General features: G+C 45.5%; 1 protein-coding gene across 1 annotated transcript in view; it reads right to left on the reverse strand.

Annotated features, from left to right (window-relative positions):
• LOC121878659 overlaps nucleotides 1-21551 on the reverse strand; it is a 108590-nt gene that overhangs the window by 73812 nt on the left and 13227 nt on the right. Inside the window, exon 3 of the mRNA XM_042384979.1 lies at nucleotides 14244-18903. Coding sequence (XP_042240913.1) covers nucleotides 14244-18631 — 4388 coding nt within the window. The 5' untranslated portion in view covers nucleotides 18632-18903. The remainder of the gene's footprint in view (nucleotides 1-14243; nucleotides 18904-21551) is intronic.

The raw sequence follows: 21551 nt of genomic DNA on the forward strand, positions 1-21551 counted from the left end.
GAGAGATAAGACAGACGAAGAAACTCAGTGGTGTGTGTTGGAGGTGGTGTACTAGAGGTCGTCGTGTACAGGAGGTCGTGGTGTACTAGAAGTCGTCGTTTACAGGAGGTTGTCGTAAGAAGATGCACAGATTAAGACGCATACCACCGCCACCAGCGCCCACACAGCCCCCACTGTTGAGACACATTGGCTCCCTTATGTGCTGAAGGCGGGGTGTGTCCTGTGTGGGAGGGGGAGAGGGAGGGAGGGTGAGGGAGGGAGGGGAAAGGAAGGAGGTGAAGGAGGAAGAGAAAAGAAAGTTGGGGAGAGGAAGATGAGAGGAAAGGGGTTCAGAGAAATACAAAGACAGAGAGAAGCATAAATAAAAAGAAATCAGAGAAGGGGGGTGGGGGGAGAGATAGGAAGACAGAGAAGCGTGGAAAAGAAGAAGATAAGAGTCAAAACGAGTGAATAGAAATATATAGAGAGAATGAGAATAAACATTGTGTGAGTGTATGTTTTCCCATGTGTGTATGTAAATATGTGTACTGTATACGACTCTGTATATCTGGGTGTAGGTAATTCGACTCACAACACTCGACTCACACAACACTCGACTCACACAACACTCGACTCACACAACACTCGACTCACACAACACTCGACTCACACAACACTCGACTCACACAACACTCGACTCACACAACCAACCACTGTGTACTCCTCATCTACACCTTACCGCTTTGATGTGTACCCTCCCACTCACAGGTTAGTGGCCCCGTGACCTCTACCAAGATAAGATGATGGCACCTGATTAGTGACCCCGTGACCCCTGGCAACAGACATAAGAGATGCCACCAGGTGTGTGACCCAGTGACCTTTAACGAGATAAGAAGCGTGGTCAGATCAGTGGCGTCCAGGTTCTTAAGTGTAGCCACGCCCAGGTCCTTATGGTACAGCCACGCCCAGGTCCTTATGGTATAGCCACGCCCAGATCCTTAAGACATAACCACGCCCAGGTCCTCAAAGATTCACAGCTAAATAATACACCACATAAAGACACCGAGTGACATATCGACACCATATTGACCGCCATGGTTGTGTTTTTGCAGTAGAGAAACAGAAAGAAGTTGGAAGATACATGAAAATCTGTCTTAGGTGGATGATTAGTGAAAGGGTGATGAGATATGTTCTGTCATCTGCACTCAAGAGGGACAGTTAATGTACCTGTCCAATCTCTGAGAGTCGTCATTGTGTTATAAACGTGAGTGGGGAGTTAGATACGTTCTCATATCACCAGTTAAGGGCAAACTTGAACTGAAGAACCAATGGGGAATCAGGCTTTATGCTGTGGCCAAATTCAGTCTGTTTGATACGTTCTCATATTACCACTTAGGAGAAAAATCTTGACGTTAAGAACATTGAAGAATCAGGTTATGAGCCGTAATTTAAGTGAGCCAGTTAAACACGTTCTCATATCACCATTTAGGAGATATTTATACCTACTAACTTTTAAAGAACGAGAATCCAGGTGTGAGAACCATGATGCTCACACGATAATCACAGGTGTTTGGCAGTAAGACGCCCTCCTCTCCTCCCTCACGGCCAGGCATCGACTACAAGATGTTGGTTAAGCTCAGAGTGTTGGTTTTGTTTTGAGTGGATTATACTGACATGCTGATCAAGATGTTGTGGTGAAGAGGAGAGAGTTTGTCTGACACAGCAACCAGGACGATATCATGGAGGTGGTTGTGGTTATGTTGGCTCTATGTTGCTGTAGACGGTAATGGTGGTTGTGGTTATGTTGGCTCTATGTTGCTGTAGACGGTAATGATGGTTTGTAGTTATGTTGGCTCTATGTTGCTGTAGACGGTAATGATGGTTGTAAGTTATGTTGGCTCTATGTTGCTGTAGACGTAATGATGGTTGTGGTTATGTTGGCTCTATGTTGCTGTAGACGGTAATGGTGGTTGTGGTTATGTTGGCTCTATGTTGCTGTAGACGGTAATAACCTTCCGTCTTCCCACAATGCTAAACCAAGAACCTACAGGAAGTCTCTACAGGTCCTTATCAACACCACCTCACCACCACAGTACCAAAGGCCTCCCTATATAGTACCTTTGATTTAGCCACAACCTTCCCTATAAAAGGTGTTGAATAGGTCCTATGATGGGTATATAATTAAACCTCAACCTTTACCCCAGCACAACAACAACACTGGAAGGATCCGTCATATACAATAACCAAACCAGTGAGCCCGTCCAGCAGTGTACCGGCAAGGTCAGGACAACTAGATGCCCCTGGAGGTTTTTAAGTATCCGGCCAGCCCCAAAGAGTCGATAAAACCAAAAACTTTTTCATGTCTCAATAACCAGAACGATAAACAACGGCAAGAAATCGTCTTCACCTCCAAAAAAAAAAAAGAAAAAATGCTTCAAAATATATTTCTTTCAGTTCTAAAATCGTTACCTTACCGTCAAGAGGGTCAAGAACCACCAAATGTCTTCACCTCACCAACCAGTAAGCACCTCTCCTCAATAAGTGACCCACGACACACAATCCCACGCTTAAAGTTAGGTTTCAACTCTCCTCCTCGGCACGTAACCCACAATTCAATAGGATCTTGAGTATTTGTGTGCACTTCAAACCAGTTGGTGTCCGCCTCTGCATATCCTTATAGCCGCTTGACAACTTTTCATCACGTGTGTGGGTTGGGTAGAGTCTCCGGGGAAGGGAAGGGAAGGAAGGAAGGAAGGAAGGGAAGGGAAGGGAAAGGAAGGGAAGGGAAGGGGAAGTCCAGTATGGTAAGCGACGTGTCCACCTTCGTCAAGATAAACTAGAATGAATCACGTCCTTCACTGTGCCTTTATGTTGGTCTGTGTCGTCAGGTTAAAGCAACAATAAATGCTGCACAGCTTTACCAACAGCGGAGATAACAGCAAGAAAACCAACCATAACAGTAATAACAGCACTAACAGTAATAACAGCACTAACAACAATAATAGCAGCATTTAACAACAGTAATAACAGCACCAACAACAGAAGGAGTCACAACAGGAGAAACAGAGCAGTCACTGGTAGCACGAGAGGACTGTTAAGCTGGCCCGCACGCCCGCACACCCGCCCGCACGCCCATTAATGAAATATGACACTCCGCCTCCACCCGCTTGCTGCTCCCTGGCCCCTGACTGTCATGGCCGGGGCGGGAGAGTTAATGGGGAGTCAGTCATAATAATGGGGAGGTCTGAAGAACGAATGGTGTTATAATAATGGGGGTATACAATGGGGAGGTCGTCAAGTAATGTGGAGGTCGTCAAAATAATGGGGAGGTCGTCAAAATAATGGGGAGGTCGTCAAAATAATGAGGAGGTCGTCAAAATAATGAGGAGGTCGTCAAAATAATGGGGAGGTCGTCAAAATAATGGGGAATGATCATATAAAGGATGGTCGTCAAAATAATAGAGTCGTCAAAATGTCAATGGGAGGTCGTCAAAATAATGGGGAGGTCGTCAAAATAATGGGGAGGTCGTCAAAATAATGGGGAGGTCGTTCAAGTAATGGGGAGATCGTGACCACGGACACTGACCCACTGTAAAAGACTTTAAGTTCGGTCACGGAAATTCGTGGATCACGTTGTTCCGGGAACTGGTTATGAGAGAGAGAGAGAGAGAGAGAGAGAGAGAGAGAGAGAGAGAGAGATAAAACAAGTAATGAAAAATTATAAACTAAAAATATAAAAGCAAATTATATAATCGGGAAAATAAAAGAAAGTAAGGAAAAAGAGAAGGGAAAATAAGAACCAATCAAAAGTAGGACAAAATATTAAAGTACCAAATATTAAGAGAAAAATAATTAAAAGTTAGAAAAAGTTTATAAGTAAGGAAAATTATAAGTGACAAAAGTAAGAAAAAAATACAAAAGTAAGGTTTTTTAAAGTAAGATAAAGTGCCAAAATAATTTACAAGTTTCGTATTGAAGTAGAAAAGTATGAAATCATTAAGAAAAAAACGAAAGATATTGAAGTAAAAAAAAATATAAATATATATTGTTTTACAAGTACAAGAACAAGATTCACTACTACTTATAAAAAAAAAATATTCTTCCGGCATAAATACTAACTTTAGGAAATATTAAGTCATATTCTTGAGCAAAACACCGAGGCGTTTAGGTACGTTCCGATATACCCAAGCCCAGCCTTCCCTCACTCACCTCTTATCTTCAAATACTGACATAACCAAAATGATCTATATAATTATTAAATAGCGTTAAATATCATCTTATTAAATGACTTTTAATTTACCTTAAGGTGGTGAAGTGGTGGAGGGAGGGAAGGGGGGGGGGGTGTAAGGTGACATTAAGCCAAAGCCAGAGCCGCTGAGTTAGAACAAAGGCGGGTGACGTCACAACATGGAGTCATCGCCCCCCGCGGTTTTGTGAATGGAGGAGCCGAGGTAATCAATGGTTCTGTGTTGACTTAGCGTGTGTGTATGCGTGTCGTGTCTTTGTGTCCGTACGGGTTTTTTGTCTTAGCCAATAATAAGAGACTTTACATATCAACAATCGTAAGAAATGACTAAACTATCGTCCTAGACAGTGACCAAACTATCGTCTTGGAACTTACTCAACTATTGTATTTCAGGAAATTTTAAGGAATCTATCGTCTGTCAGGTCAGGTCAGCTACCACGCCTCACGACCTCCACCTCTCATTTGTGTCATAAACCACTTATCTCTGTCATCCATCACTCACCTCTATCATCCACCTCTCACCTCTGTCATCCACCTCTCACCTCTATCATCCACCTCTCACCTCTATCATCCACCTCTCAAGGCATTAAACACATGATCATTTACTACAATCAAATGTATCCAGTTACCAAGTGTTCTCAAGCTCCCAGTTACGACGACAGACAAACACCGTAGGACTCTTTTAAGAATCCTTCACCCAACGCCTCACTATATATATATATATGGAGATTTCAACGCCACTTACAGTAACGATCAGATCACGAAAAAAAAAATCGTAAGTTTAATTTTATCACTTACGATACAATGACGGAATTATCAAAAGGTCTGGAAAAATTCTTAATTGTATTGTCATTGTAAGGAAAGTTCTTCTAACCTGCCTGACTACCTGACGTAATTATAAGATAGCGTTAATGTTGTACTGAGACTCGACGGGTAATTGTGTATGCATTATCATCCCTACGTGAGGATTTCCTATCTCAGACGTAGAGAGAGAGAGAGAGAGAGAGAGAGAGAGAGAGAGAGAGAGAGAGAGAGAGAGAGAGAGAGAGAGAGAGAGAGAGATATATATATATTAATCACCTGTATCATCCACCCCTCACCTTGATAATTAGTGGGACAAGCATAGGGTCATAACTCTTGCTAACAAAAGATGGTATTTGAATCAAGTGTTTGGGATGTGAGATGCAGACCGAATTTCCTCTCGGTCTGTGATGCCTTTGCCTCTCTTAAGATGTTACACCTAAGTATTATTTGATCTTCCTTGTCCTTACCATACCCACGACATATCACCTGTACCCACCTACACCGCCACCTACACCACCACCTACACCGCCACCTACACCACCACCCACACCGCCACCTACACCTACACCGCCACCTACACCACCACCTACACCAGATCAACACAGCTACAGACAGAGTAGAAACCGTAAGTCACAAACACCTACATTACCGTCCTGCTTCTACCTTTAACCTGTAACCTAACCTGTAACCTAGTACTACATCTAACCTGCAGCTACCTCTGACCTGCCACTACTTTTGACCTGCCTCTACCTCTAACCTGATTCTACCCTCTAACCTGCCTCCTCGACCTCTGACCTGCCCCTACCTCTGACCCGCCCCTACCTCTGACCTGCCCCTACCTCTGACCTGCCCCTGACCTGGAGGGAAGGTGGATCAACCTCTAGTGCCAGCCGGAGCACAAAGAACACCTGGGTGACGTATGGTCTTAAGGTCAACAGGTATATAAGGAGCGCTAATGAAGATAATCACACCTGCTTTATATGAGTGTGTTAAACGCCACCTGGACCCATGTAAGGTGGTCGGGCAGGGAGGTAAAGGAGCTCAGGTGAATGGTTAGGTTAGGTTAGTGTTCAGGTGATTGCCTCTCTTAATTACCCATTCAATGTTTTTGTGACCACCGCTTCCCTCTCTCACCTTTTGTTCTGAAATTGTGTCCTTGTTGTTGTTATTATTGTTGTTGTTGTTGTTATATACATCATAAAAATAACAATAAAAGCCTATAGAGTATTACACAAGGTTAGTACCAGTTGCTATTTCTCAATGTACAGTGTATTGTCTTAGTACTGTATGTATTGTGTTAGTAGGAAGCTACCAAACAGGGAGGTACTACCGCCTGGGAAGATATTGGAAGCATAATGTGTTGTCTAATGGTAGACCCTGCTGCCATATGGCATCACGAAAATTGTGACCAAGTCCCAGGTTGCTGATCTGACTTTCTGCTTCATTTACACGCAATTGCAGGGTTTCAATTGTTTCTCTTACCATTGACAACACAACATACATATATCGCTTCTCACTTTTGATCTTTTTTTTCACTTTTGTATTTATAGTTCTTTATTATTATTATTATTATTATTATTATTATTATTGACAGAGTACCGCATCAGAGGCTTCTGAAAAAAATTAAGGCTCATGGTATCGAGGGGATAGTTTTAAATTGGATAAAATCATGGCTTACCGATAGAACACAGAGGGTCAGCGTAGATGGTGTTAAATCTGAGTGGGGTCGTGTATCCAGTGGGGTTCCCCAGGGGTCAGTACTAGGTCCACTCTTGTTCATAATCTACATAAACGATCTAGATACTGGGATCAGCAGTGACTTAAGCAAGTTTGCGGATGACACCAAAATAGGGCGGCAGATTAATTCAGGGCAGGATGCAAATGCATTACAGGAGGATCTAAATAAACTGCAGGGGTGGTCTGGGGTGGTCTGAAAAATGGCAAATGAAATTCAACACCAGCAAGTGCAGCGTACTTAATATTGGAAGAACAAATACTGTCAATGTATACAGCCTTAACAACATCAACCTAGAGAAGTCGACTTGTGAAAGAGACCTAGGGGTACAGTGCGTTAATGTTCGAAATAAGGCAAACAGAGTATTGGGTTTTATATCTAGAAGTGTAAGTAATAAGAGTGCAGAGGTCTTGTTGCAACTACATCTTGCGCTAGTCAGGCCGCACCTCGATTATGCGGTTCATTTCTGGTGCCCTTATTATAGAATGGATATCAATTCACTAGAGTCGGTGCAGCGAAGAATGACGGAAATGATTCCGGGACTTAGAAACCTTCCATATCAGGATAGGTTAAAGAAACTAAACTTGCAGTCCCTAGAAAGACGAAGAGTGCGGGGAGATATGATAGAAGTATTCAAGTGGGTGAAAGGAATCAATAAAGGTGATACAGATAAAGTTCTTATAATATCCGAGCAGGATAGGACTCGGAACAACGGATTCAAGTTGGATAAGTTTAGGTTTAGGAGGGAGATAGGAAGGAACTGGATTACAAATAGGGTGGAAGACGAGTGGAGCAAGCTTAGCAACCTTGTAGTAAGTGCTGGAACGCTGGAAAGTTTCAAAGGGAGGCTAGATAGATTCATGGATGATAGAGAGTGGTAGTAACTCTCGACAGGAGCTGCCATGCACAGGCCAACCGGCCTATTGCAGACTCCTTATTTTCTTATGTTCTTATGTTCTTACTGTATTATTATCATCATTATTTTATTTTTGTTTGTTTTATCATAAATTTTATTTATTATGAATTATTATGACTATTATTTATTATTATTAATATTATTATTATTACATTTTCGCCCCCCAGGCCCCAATGTGGGTCAGTGACCTGTGCCCTGGTGGGCTAATCCCCGTAAAAAAAAATTGTACTGTACAAAACGATCCTTTCTTCAGCTACCTCCCTCGTGTGTGTGTGTGTGTGTAAGGGTGGGGTGAACCTTGTAAGGCCACACCCACGCTCTGGTATGTTCCTTCACCACCGGCGTCACCATTATCACCGCCTCTTCCTCCTACTCCATTGAGGTTAGGTTAAGTTTACCCTCTTGAGCTTGAACCATTACTAATCCTACTGCCATCCTTCCTCCCTTACCATTTATCTCACTGCCTCCTCTTCCTCCTCCCTTCCCCTCTATTACCCCTCCTCCTCCTCCTCCTCTCCCCCGTTATCAACCCTCCTCCTCTCCCCCGTTATCAACCCTCCTCCCCTCCCCATTAACCTGTAACAGATGGTACTTTAGGTAAACATTTGACACACACACACACACACACAACAGGTTCACGTGATCAACCTATCAAACTTTCACGCGTCCAATTCCTTTCTTCTTAACTATGTGACGAGCAAGAGGAGGCACTTGTAGTCTCAGTACGATTAAGACGCCATTTTGAGAGTCATATTTGTGCCGTACGTCGAGTGAGGTAGTTTGATGCGTTCTATAATCACCAGTTAATGGAAAAATTTACCGTACAGACATCTGAGACTTCACACACACACACACACACACACACACACACACACACACACACACACACACACACACACACACCTGATGTACCACACAAGGCCTGGGACAAGGTAAGCTACCACACCCTCTACCAGGAATGCATACTGCACCACTTTAAATACGAGTTGTGTTATTTCCTTCTCTCAATATTCTAATAGACTCAGAAGTTGATGAACGATAAATAAACACAATATGGTAAAAAGACTCAAATATATCAAATTAATAACGATAATATTTCCTGTGTTATTAAATATTTCTTCAGGTACCACGTAAATCAGTTTTAGGGTCAGTTGGTGGAAAGAATTTTTTGTTGTGGTATAAAATTTCACTTCATCTTATCGACGGTTTCAAAGTGTCTGTCCTGGTGTGAGGAATAATAGGCTTAAACAAATCTTTAAGCTGACAACCTGGAACTCGGTTTGTTTACTAACATATAAATCTTTGGATAAGGTCAACGTCGACACACTCTGACCCCTTCACAAGGTCAATAGTTCCATCCCATGACCCCCCTGAAGAATGTTAGGTCAGCGCCTCCCGTCTTAACCATAAACTTAAGTTCAGATCTTATATGTTCTCTCGGCCATGGACACGGGCCAAGCATTTACCCTCTCACCCCTGACAAGGTCAACACGCTCACCCTTTGACCTTTTGGACAAGGTCAGCGCAGTGAAACCTAACGGATACAGTCCTTTAGATGGTGGTTCTCGTCTAACGGACTGACTCGATCTAACGGACTACCCCCTTACCATTTAGTCAGTTAGATGGAGGTTTCACAGCACCATCAACCACTGACCACCAACACCCCAACAACATCCATCCTTCACTGAGTCAACAACCTCACCCTCACAGCCCACCCAGCAGCCAAATACTTAGGCACGGACCACCACTACATAAACCCTGGATAAAGATCACGAAGGACCAAGACTTCACCAGTGACACAAGGCAGGCAGGTACATGTATAGGAGAGGGGGTGGAGGGGGGGTAAATGCTGTTGGAGGATTATATAAGTGGATGACCTTTGGAGGGCATCAAGGGACAGGTTTTGAACAGCATTACTGACTGTTCAATTTCATCTTCCTCTGTGAGTACATGTTAAAGTGGTTAAGGTAAACTCGTAAATCATCCACACACACAGCACAGTACTCGGTCCAAACACACGGTCAAGTATTCACCCGTACAGTAATAATCTCCTATAATTTTTCAACCTAATCAAGATCCGTCCATTATTACACAGGAGAGGGCGTCAGGTGGTACGTTTCGTGATCATCATTAGTTGCTACCTTAATGTATAGTTGTCCCGGCGTCCTCAAGGGTCTGTTCTTTGTGCCGCTCCTGTTTACCCCACAAACTCGCCGCCTCTGTACAAACCAACACATTACCCACCCCCCATACCCCCACACCCCTTCCAAACAAAAAGGTCACATTGTTCAACGCTGGACGTAATTTACTGGAGGCTGTAATTACCCAAGAGGACCCGCAGCCATTGTTGTTGGCGGGGTCACCGAGGGTCACTACTGTGACCGGCCATACGTCACGTCCTGTGCTGACCCTCACCACTCCAAACTGCCCCTCCTCCTCCCCACACACCACCTGCGGGGTCGTGCGGAGGAGGAGGTAGCATGACCTGTTATGGCCTCCACCTGTAACACTATAATGACCCCGGGAGACAGGTAAGCAGCGTGACATCACCTGTTACCTTGGAATGTGACTTATCGACCTTTAGTACTTTGTGTGTGTGTGTGTGTGTGTGTGTGTGTGTGTGTCCTCTGGTCGCCTATAAACAGAGCCTCTTGACCCCTGACCAGTCCTAAGCCCCATTACCTTAGCCACACTATCATCCTGGGGCCACACTATCATCCTGGGGCCACACCATCATCCCTTGCGTTACACTGGGCCACACTACCACCCCTTGCGTCACACTGGGCCACACCACCACCCCTTGCGTTACTGGGCCACAACGCCACTCTGACCACATTATAAGTGATAAAGACACAAAGAGAAAAAAGAAAAGAAAACAAGATAAAGGAATAATGAAGAGATAAATGATAATAAGAACAATAAGACGTTCTTCCTGTTACTAATGAGTCTCCTCTTCAAGTCTCATTTGGTCTTAACAATCACAGGTCAGGTCAGGTCAGGTGAGGTGAGGTTAGGTTAGGTTAGATGACCCTTACCTCTCTCAATTAAGGTTGGAAGGGAGACGTTAGGATGGGAAGCAGTGAAACATATATAATAAATACACAAAACAAGAATAACAACAACACACCAAAAGAAGGAACGGACACGAAAGAGAAAAATCTAATACAAACTGATAAAATATAAGGAAAAGATAGACGAAAATGGCGACGGGTATTGTACCGACCTTCACACACACACACACACACACACACACACAGGGCAAAGCAAGTGTCATAACAGTGTCAAGGCAATGATGGTCTGGTAATTCGTGATAGGGGAAGCCAGGTGAGATAAGAGGCCGGGTGAGGCAGCCACGTAAGTCTGATGTGAGGAAAGCCAAGTCCTCAGGGCAATGACCCAGGGCAGGAGAGACCAAAGCCAGTTTCTCTCTCTCTCTCTCTCTCGCTCTCTCTCTCTCTCTCACAGCATGGCTTTGTTTACATTGTGCTGTGTCACTATAGTGCTTCACGTCCCCCGCTGACCTGAGCCTGCACAAAGCACATCAACCATCACCACTACCTCAACCATCACCATTTCAATCACCACCACCTGAATCACCACCTTCATCTCAACCACCACCTCCACCATTTTCAACCACAACAAGCAACTCAATCACCACTACCACCAACTCAACAATCACCACTACCACCACGTCACCACAACCACTACCTTACATCTACCACACTATTAATACTTCCTTACCAAACAGAACTTCTTTACACAAATTTATCTTATTTCTAAAGGAAGATTTATGGTTTATTTTTTATTTTTTTTGACTAAAGACGAAAATCTCTCTCAATAAAGGGTCATTTTACCAAAGAGTCGTATTTTGTTTTGTCTTTAACTCCTTGTATCTTGTTTATGCCGTTCCCTCTCTCCCTTACTTCCTTCCTTCTCCTCTCCCTTTCTTCTCCTCTCCCTTTCTTCTCCTCTCCCTTTCTTCTCCTCTCCCTTTCTTCTACTCTACCTTCCCCCTTCTCTCTCTTCCTTCTCCTCTCCCATCACCTCCCTTCCTTGCTACCATCCTCATCACTTACCTACCCACCTCACCACCCATCTACCCACCTCTTTACCCACCTACCCACTTCACCATCCAACTACCCACTCAGGTTGTCGCCCCTACCAGCCACTCCCCTCCCCACTTGATTCTTGGCCGAGTTACGAAATACTGGGTCGGTCTGCCACCTCTTTGTTGGCCTGTCGCCCAGCCTTTGTGGTGGTGGTGGTAGCTTATGTGTTGGTGGTGGTAGCTTGTGTGTTGGTGGTGGTGGTATATGTGTTGGTGGTGGTAGCTTATGATAGTGGTAGCTTATGTGTTAGTGAGTGGTAGTGGCTTTTGTTGTTGTTGGTGGTAGCTGTGTTGGTGGTGGTGGTAGCTTATGTGTTGGTGGTGGTGGTAGCGTGTGTGTTAGTGAGTGGTGGTAGCTATGTGTTAGTGGTGGTGATGGTAGCTTATGTGTTAGTGGTGGTGGTAGCTTTTGTTGTTGACAGACCCTTCCTCCCCTCTCCGCAAAGGCAGACCATCAGTGTCTCCTTTACACAATAAATTCCTCTCAACGTGACCGACCAATTTAGTAGAATATCTCACGTGACCTCCTGCAACACACTCTGGCCTCGCTTAACCTCCCCTCCCGCAAGAAGAGGTCAGGGAGGTCAGCAGTGTGGTAAACTCACATTCCAGGCTTCACATGTGACGTCACCAACTGTTGCACCAATCCGCGGGTGAGAGAGAGAGAGAGAGAGAGAGGAGAAAGTCGAGAGAGGAGAAAGGACACGGAGACAAGGAAAGAGAAAGGATGTAAAGAAAAGAGAGAAACTGAAAGAACGAAGAGAGGAAAACACACAAAAGATAATGTTTCCACTAGTCGTAAAATAACACATAAATCAATCAATTAATCAACCAGTCAATAAACAGATTAAAACAAAGTAAATAAAAAGAGACTAAATACAAATAAATAAATAAATTAAAGAAACAAATAAACATAAGTTAAGGAATAAGAATGAGAATATAAAGAAAAAAGTATAAACAAAACCAAAAAACCCGAAGAAAAACAAATTACCCAAACAGATAAGAATAAATCAAAATAACAAAAACTGTAAACAAATAAACAAGTGAAAAAAAAAACAGAAAGCCAAAATGAGAAGGAAAAGAAAAAACGAGACGAGTAACTTTGCAATAAAACGGAATGAAGACAAGACACGAGAGATGGCGTGATAATGGTGAGGAAGAGAAGAGAAAAATAAGCCAGTGTGCAAAGAAGAAAAAGAAGAAATGGCAGCAGGATCTACCATTAAACTACACATTACGCTTCTAATATCTTCCCAGTCGGTAGTACCTCCCTGTATGGTAGCTACCTACTACCTACTTACCTAGACAAAGTACCGAGTGAGGCTACGTTACGGGGATATAAATACTTCTTATACATATTAACTATTATTGTGACAAATTGATGGTAACCTATTATTTATTTTACTTGTGGTGTTTTGATACTAGTAATATTTATATAATTATTTAAAGTAAAATAATTAACGTTGAAATTAACGTATTTTATCATTAAAGCGAATCATTATATTACGAAGGGCGTTTCCTATTGAATATTCTTTACGGTATTTCTCAATGATGATTTTAACAGAATAAATATTATAATTATTATTATTATTCGTATTGTAGCCATCTCGTTAAAACAGAACCAGAACAACTGTTAAGTTACTCCTGACACTAACAGAAAACTGACTGCCCTCGTTTTCTTTGTCTATTTATCCGTGAGACTTGTGTATATTGGTCCGTTTACAGTCGAGTGCCGCCAACTGAGCTTGAGAGGTTGAAGGAAGGTCTGCATCACATTTTGGTAACTGAAGCGTTTCTAATCTTGTACATGGTATAGCGAATAAACCTACTAACCTATGTTTGTTAGTCCTGTTTTTATAATGTCATCAATTAGGAGGGATAACTGAATACGAAGGTAAAGTTAAACAGTACTTCAACAAACTCCATTAATATATCCTAATTTGGTGAGTAGGACACCATTCAGGTTTATTATCACCCTTAAATGAATATAGTTTACACCCCACACACACATCTCTCACTAATATGTCAAGGGTTCGAGTCATGCTTGGCCCGGACACACGTCATACTACCAGACAATAACATCACAGGTTCCCGGCTCCGGTGTCCTCCTGTTCTAACACCGGCTAGACAAACCGCCCGAACGACTACTACGGTGATAAGTAGTGGAAATAATACTACTAATAATAATAACACAGTAATAATAATGATTTAATAATAATTTAGTAATAAAATAATAATAATAACAATAATAATAATAATAATAATGGATTTAATTAATTATCATTGGTCGAATTACGTAACTGTATACTATTGTTTGTATACCTACACTGTGTAACAATATACATAGTATATTCTGTATGCTAGTGTATTTTAACTTGTTTATATACTGTACGCTGGTAATAAATAAAAACATTCCCCTTAATGAACTACTGTACAGGATATATGAGTGACTTACCTGAGGTGGTCGCCTTCCTGGTCCTGTCGGAGAGCCCTCATCACCATCAGGAGTTCCCTCTCGTTCTCACACTCCACCAGGTTCTCCACCTCCTCCTCTTCCTCCACCTCCACCGTCACGTCATCATCCAGTTTCATTTCCCTCCTGATCAAGTCACCGATGTCGTGTCTCAGACGTTTGTGTTTGTGACTTTGTGTGATGGTTCTGCCTCCTTTACACTCAGTCACTTCTGGTTCACTGGCAGTAACAACAGTAGTGGCTTCATCCACACCAACAATCCCTTCACTCTCTACCCAACCTTCACCATCGTTCACACCTTCGTCAGCGACATCATCATAAACATAGTCCAAGTCATCATCAACGGTGTCTAGGTCGCCACTCTCCTCTTCAGGTACAATGGACAACATTCGTATCTCCTCACAGCCTAAGTTCGGGGAAACACTCGACTCTTCGGATACATCAAGTCGGTCCTCGGTGGAGTAGCAACATTCACCATAGAAGTCTTCATACAGCCCAAGGTCACCCTCCTCACTGAGATCGACGAGAGGTAGCGGAGGTAGCAGAGGTCTCCCTACTGGCGGTTCTGACGGGGAGGTCTTGGGTGAGGAACAAGAGAGGAATCCTACCTCATAAATGTCTTGGTTATCGTCTAACACATAACTGCCTTCATCTACTTCTTCACTCTCCTCTCTCCTCACGGTATTGTCTCCTGTTTCACTATTTATCACTTCACTTTTATTACCTTCTGAGCTAACATCACCGTCTTCCAGGCTGACATTCTGTTGAGTACTCTCATCAGCTTCTAAACTGCTCTCCACCTCAGTGCTGTCATCAGTTCGCGAGCTGTCATCAGTCCGCGAGCTGTTGTCGGTCCGTGAACTATCATCGGTCCGCGAGCTGTTGTCGGTCCGTGAACTATCATCGGTCCGCGAGCTGTTGTCGGTCAAAGAACTGTCATCGGTCCGCGAGCTGTTGTCGGTCCGTGAGCTGTCATCGGTCCGCGAGCTGTCATCGGTCCGCGAGCTGTCATCGGTCCGCGAGCTGTCATCGGTCCGCGAGCTGTCGTCGGTCCGCGAACTGTCAGCGGTCCTCGAACTATCATCTGTCCGTGAACTGTCATCGGCTTGCAAACTGGCATCGGCCCGCGTACTGTCATCGGTCCATAAGCTGTCAATGGCACACGCATTATCATCAGTCTGTGTGCTGTCACCAGTCCGCAAGCTGTCATCAACCTGCGTGCTGTCATCGGCCTGCGTGCTGTCATCGCCCTGCGTGCTGTCATCGTCCTGCCTGCTGTCATCGGCCTGCGTGCTGTCATCGGCCTGCCTGCTGTCATCGGCCTGCCTGCTGTCATCGACCTGCCTGCTGTCATCGGCCTGCCTGCTGTCATCGACCTGCCTGCTGTCATCGGCCTGCCCGCTGTCATCGGCCTGCCTGCTGTCATCGGCCTGCCTGCTGTCATCAACTTCTGCCTCAGTACCGTCACGTGTGACCTCTTCAGCTTCTCTTTCAACGTTATTTTCACTGATTACCAAAATATTACTGACCCCTTCTGTGTTCACCTGGTCGTCAGTCAAGTCTTTTCCTGAAACGGTCTGAGAGTTGCCATCGTGTTGCAACTCTCTGGGGTACTTCTCTGACTCTACTGTATCAAGCTGTGACTGACTGAGGTACTTCTCTGACTCTACTGTATCAAGCTGTGACTGACTGAGGTACTTCTCTGACTCTACTGTATCAAGCTGTGACTGACTGAGGTACTTCTCTGACTCTACTGTATCAAGCTGTGACTGACTGAGGTACTTCTCTGACTCTACTGTATCAAGCTGTAACTGGTTGAGGTACTTCTCTGACTCTACTGTATCAAGCTGTGACTGGTTGAGGTACTTCTCTGACTCTACTGTATCAAGCTGTAACTGGTTGAGGTACTTCTCTGACTCTACTGCGTCGTCCAGAGCGTGGTGAACCTGGGCGCGAGTTGTCAGGATGTAAGTGTCTGAATAACCGGGACCATCGCCTTCAGGGTCAGGTGTTACTTTTATCACTGAAGGAGAAATCTCACCGTCTGGGTCCTGGCCACTCACGCACAGTTCAATAACCTCGCGCTGTACCGCCAACTGTGCAGCTGAAGCTTCAACAATGTCAACAATTTGTTCATCTTCCTGCTCACGTTGTATTTGTTCCGCTTGGGCGTCTTCCTCGGCGGTGGTGTAAAAACTCTTGTCTGAGAATTTGTCCAACACGTCCGTGCCAGGCGGCGAGTCCAAGATCAACAAGTACTCAGGGGAGATCTTAGGTTGTTTGGGTTGTACCAGAACAGGGAAATCAGTCGGTTCTTTTTGGTCTGTTTTAGAAATAGTTTCTTTCCTTAACAAGTTACTGGCCACTTTCCCCGCTTCATTACATATGTTTTGTTTAGCTGCCTCTGCTATTAGATCAATATAGTTGTCAGAATTTCCCTGAGTGTTGTTGCTGGTGTCTGGTAATGCACTTTTATCCTTGGTGGTCTTGTCGGTGCTAACACTGGAGGCAACAGTGGGTGGAGAGTCAGTGTGACGAGTCCCACAGTCGATGGAGCGTGGAGGAGGGGGAGGGGCGGGCCGCTTACAGGATTTTTTGATAGATAGAAAGGTGTCAGTGCGCCCAGTGCCTGGATCGACCCGCTCTGTACTGCCTTTTCCCTGCTGCCACGAAAATGGACGTCCTTTCAGGCTGAATGAGAATGATTTGATGGAAGGACGCATCTTTAACTTTGATGATGTCTTCCGCGTGACGACAGAGGGAGATTCAACCTCAGGAGGAGACTCCGTCGTGGCGGGCTTAGTGCTGCGGTCTACAGGTGGTGCCGGCATTTTCTCGTCCCGGGGAGCTGTGGTGGGCGTCTGCTGTGCCTCTGGTCGCACCTCTGTCTCTAACTCTTTCTCTAACTGTTCGAAGGGACTGAGCGCTCGAGCTAAATCAAACCTGGAAGTATCGGCTGTGGCGTTGAATGAAGAATTTCTCGACACAGTAGTTGACGACGACAACGAGAGACGATCAATGACCGTGGACACGGAGCTGCTGGTTTCATCACTCTCACTTTCACACGGTCCCATAGCGTCTTCCTCCCCGACAAGATCTAAGTAGAAGGTAGGCCGAGGGGGTAGGCCTCCGTCCATACTCTCCCCCAGCCTCCTCGTAGTCCACGTCTTTGGAAGATGGAACTCAAGGTCCTCTAAAAGTTCTTCTAATTCACCAGGACGACTACGACGGGCTAAAACATATTCACGCCACCCGTGTGATGGCTGATCTTTGCTGTCAGAATTTTCACAAGTCAAGGAGACGCCACTAGAACTCTTTTCCGTCAAAGATGAGTTTTCTAGGTCCTGGAAAGCACTTGGGGGTGGAGGTATAGGCACAGGATCCTTTGGGGGACGAGCGGGGGATTTTCTAGGTCGCGCCCTTGGTGGTAGTGGAGGTGGAGGGACTCTTTTTCTCATCTCTCCCACAATAAGCGGCGGTAGACGTGAAGGGTCGTCTGCTCCCTCGTCCTCTTCTTCAACTTCCTCTCTTATATATTCAGGACTCTCTGAGGTACACGCGTCAATGTCTGGGAGTTGTCCATTTCCCTTCAGCACACCGATTGTAATTTTCATAGCAGCATCCTTGAGGAAGGAAACGCACTGCACTCTCGTCATAGAAGACACAGCACAGCCCTCGATGTTGAGGATCTGGTCCCCGGGCTGCAGCTCACCCCACGGGACAGCAGCGCGTGCGGCCGGCGAGTCCACAGCGACACTCTGTATGAAGAGCCGCCGCACACACTCGCGGGCCCCCATACCGCCGTCAAACTTGAGCCCCAGTCCCAGCCGCTCCCCTGGCAGACGATACACCACAACCTGGTCAGGCACACTCTTGGCCTTCCACTCTTCTGCCATCTTCCTCTCTCTATCAATCATCTCTTGGTTGACGTAATCAGCTTCCATGTTGCAGGGGAGCTCCATCTGTACCTTTAGATTGGAGTCGATGGCGACTTTGCCGGTCTGGTGGAGGTGTAGACTAGTGTCAGTGTTGCTCCCGACAGCCACCACCGTGACGAACCCTCGGGGAGCTGGGCGGGGAACCGGCTGGGTCGTGGCCCGCGAAGCATGGCATGTCAGGCCACACTCGTCATCATCATCCTTCTCCACCTCCACCACCGTCACGAACTGCCCGTGCTCACGTACCTCCGTCGTCCGTACCCGCGGGCTTGGTTCTGGCGGTGTGGGCTCCGCCGGGTGTGCTTCAGGACCATTAGCATCGTCACATCCGACCCACAGCCCCGAGTGACTGATTCTCAACCCATGGTCCACGCTCGTGTGTAACCTGATCTCACCTGCCTCGCACTGACCTGGTCCCCCGCTACCCGGCATTCTGATACTCGGAAAGAAGACTCCCAAACATATCCAGGGTGGCCCGTGTTAGCAGGCGCTGGTCACTCAACTGTGTCAACACGACCGAGGCCTGTCAGCTGACGTGAGCACATACTGGTTCCATCAGCTGACTTGAAGACAATCAGAGTCCAGCCAGAATGAGTCTGAAGATTGGGAATGACTGATGAGGCATGAGTCAGTCAGTAGGTGAGGAGTGAGAGGCCGGTAGGTGAGGAGCAGGTGATGGTGTAGTGGAGGGCGCCGCACCTCACCTGTAACGAAACACGGAGTTAAATTATCATCACTTAGCAACACCCGTAAATAACCGGAAATATGGTAGGATTAAGACGACTAACATACATAAGAGGGTTTAAGGTGTTCAACAACAGTCTTATTTACTCACTCACTCATTCACTCACTCGCTTATAAAATAAATAATAATAAATAAATAATATTTTAATTTATATAAAATTTTCGTGACGAAATAGAATTTCATCCCTTGAGTACTTACGCCAAACTTTTGAGTACTTAAGACAACCCCTTCCATGGCCGGGCCTCGAGTACTTGTAACAACCCCTTGAGTACTATGACAATTCCATGAGTACTCATGTAAACCACATGAGTATTTATGTCCACTCCTTGAGTAGCTACTATACCAGCCGCTTGAATACAATAAATTAGCCCACTACGAAACTCACTTGAGTACGAGTACTAATCCCTCGAGCACAATCACGTAATCCTCGAATATACATATAAACAATTAATGGAAGTCGTTCAGCCAATCCACAAGAGGTCCTGGAATCTTTAAGCCAATCACACCAAGTCATGGAACCTTTAAACCAATCACAAGAGGTCCCAGGAAGGTGCTTCACAGGTATGGGTGGAGCTTCCTATTTCAGTGGTGACGTCAACCATTCATTATTCTTAATATTTTTACAAGAGAAGAAAAAACTAATGCAACTTCCATCCCACTGAGACTGAACCAATTTTTCCTAGGTAACCTAACCTAACCTAACCTAACCTAACCTAACCTAACCTGACCTAACCTAACCTAAGCTCATTTTTGTGTTGACATAATTATCTTAGTTAATAAGTTATCGCCAGACTGTAAACACTGACCTGGATATATTTTTGTCTACACCAGAGAGAGAGAGAGAGAGAGAGAGAGAGAGAGTCGGGTGGGGTGAGGTACTAGGGCAGGGTGAGGTGTTGGGGGCCACAGCATTTTTATGAATAACTCAAATTACACAGCGTGAGTTGGTCCCTTGTTAACAGTGATGCATGTTGTCGACTGTACTAACACACACAAGCAGGCACCACACTCTAGCAAGCAACACACTCTAGCAAGCACCACACACTAGCAAGCACCACACTCTAGCAAACCAACCTTACGCTCTATTAAGCAACCGCTCAGCAAACCAACACACTCTAGCAAGCACCACCTCTGTAAGCACCGCACTCTATGAAAGCACCACTAGCCAAAACACCACACTCTAGCAAGCACCGCACTAGCAAGCAACGCACTCTGTAAGCACCACTCTAGCAAGCACCACTCTAGCAAACATACCACTTACTCTGTAGGCTTACCACACTCTATGTACCACTCTAGCAAGCACCGCACTCTAGCAAGCACCACCTCCAGCAAGCCTGCTCTAAGCACCGCACTCTAGCAAGCACCACACTCTAGCAAGCACCACCTCTATAAGCACCACACTCTAGCAAGCACCACGCCAACAAGCACCGCACTCAGCAAGCACCACCTCTAGCAAGCACCACACTCTAGCAAGCACACACTCCTTAAGCACCACACTCCCTAGCAAGCACCGCACTCTGTAAGCTTCCACCTCAACACCACCCTCTAGCAAGCACCACCTCCAGCAAGCACCACCTCTATGCGCTTCACCTCTAGCAAGCCACCACCTCCTTAACTTCACACTCTGGCACCCTGCTCTGTAGCACACTCTGTAGCACCACTCTGCCCCTGTGAACTACGTGAAGACGACCTTATATCGAGATGAGGAAGATGACTCGGCACTCACATATTTCTCCACGCCGAGGAGATGCTTTCAGAGAACAATACGATATTTCTCCACGCATGAAAGAACATTATGAAGAAGGGCAATGAGAACTATATCAACCTCAACTGATGACACACACACACACACACACACACATACACACACACACACACACACACACACACACTTACACTTCAAACAACTGAAGATAATGAACAATTAAAACAAAATGGAGATAACAGGAAAAATTAAGGCAGAAAGAAAAGACGAAGAAAATATGAAAAGTAAAAAAAAAAAATTATCAAACGAAAAAAAATTGGATATTAAAAAAAATTGTAGATAAAGAGGCAAATGACAGACAAGGAGATACTTAAGTGATAATTACAGGTGAGAAGAATAACGGTGAGAGGGGTGTAAGGTGGGGACAGGGTGTAAGGTGGGGACAGGGTGTAAGGTGGCTGGGGCAGTGAGGGGGAAGGGAGCTAAGTACGTGTGTATGTGAGAGTGTGTGTGTGTGTGTGTGTGTGTGTGTGTGTGTGTGTGTGTGTGTAGGAAGACAATGAGAAAAATATAGTACGAGTGAGAGAAGGAGGAAGGAACGGACGGAAGCATCAGAGAAGGAGGGGGGTGGGTTGAGTGGGGGAGGGGCGTGGGGTTGGAGGGGAGGGGCGTGGCGATGGGAGGCGTGGGGTTGAGGGGAGGGCGGGGTTGAGTGAGGGGCGGGAGTGAGTGGGGAGGCAAGGAGTGGGAGGGGCGTGGTTGAGTGGGGGAGGGGCGGGAAGGAGTGAGGGCGGTTGAGTGGGGGAGGGGGGCAAGGAGGGGAGGGGGCGTGGTTGAGGGGAGGGGGCAAGGTTGAGGGGAGGGGCGGGTTGAGTGGGGAGGGGCGGGTTGAATGGGAGGGG

Source organism: Homarus americanus, unplaced genomic scaffold (genome assembly GCF_018991925.1).
Source record: "Homarus americanus isolate GMGI-L3 unplaced genomic scaffold, GMGI_Hamer_2.0 scaffold9476, whole genome shotgun sequence".
Classification (NCBI taxonomy): Eukaryota; Metazoa; Arthropoda; class Malacostraca; order Decapoda; family Nephropidae; genus Homarus; species Homarus americanus.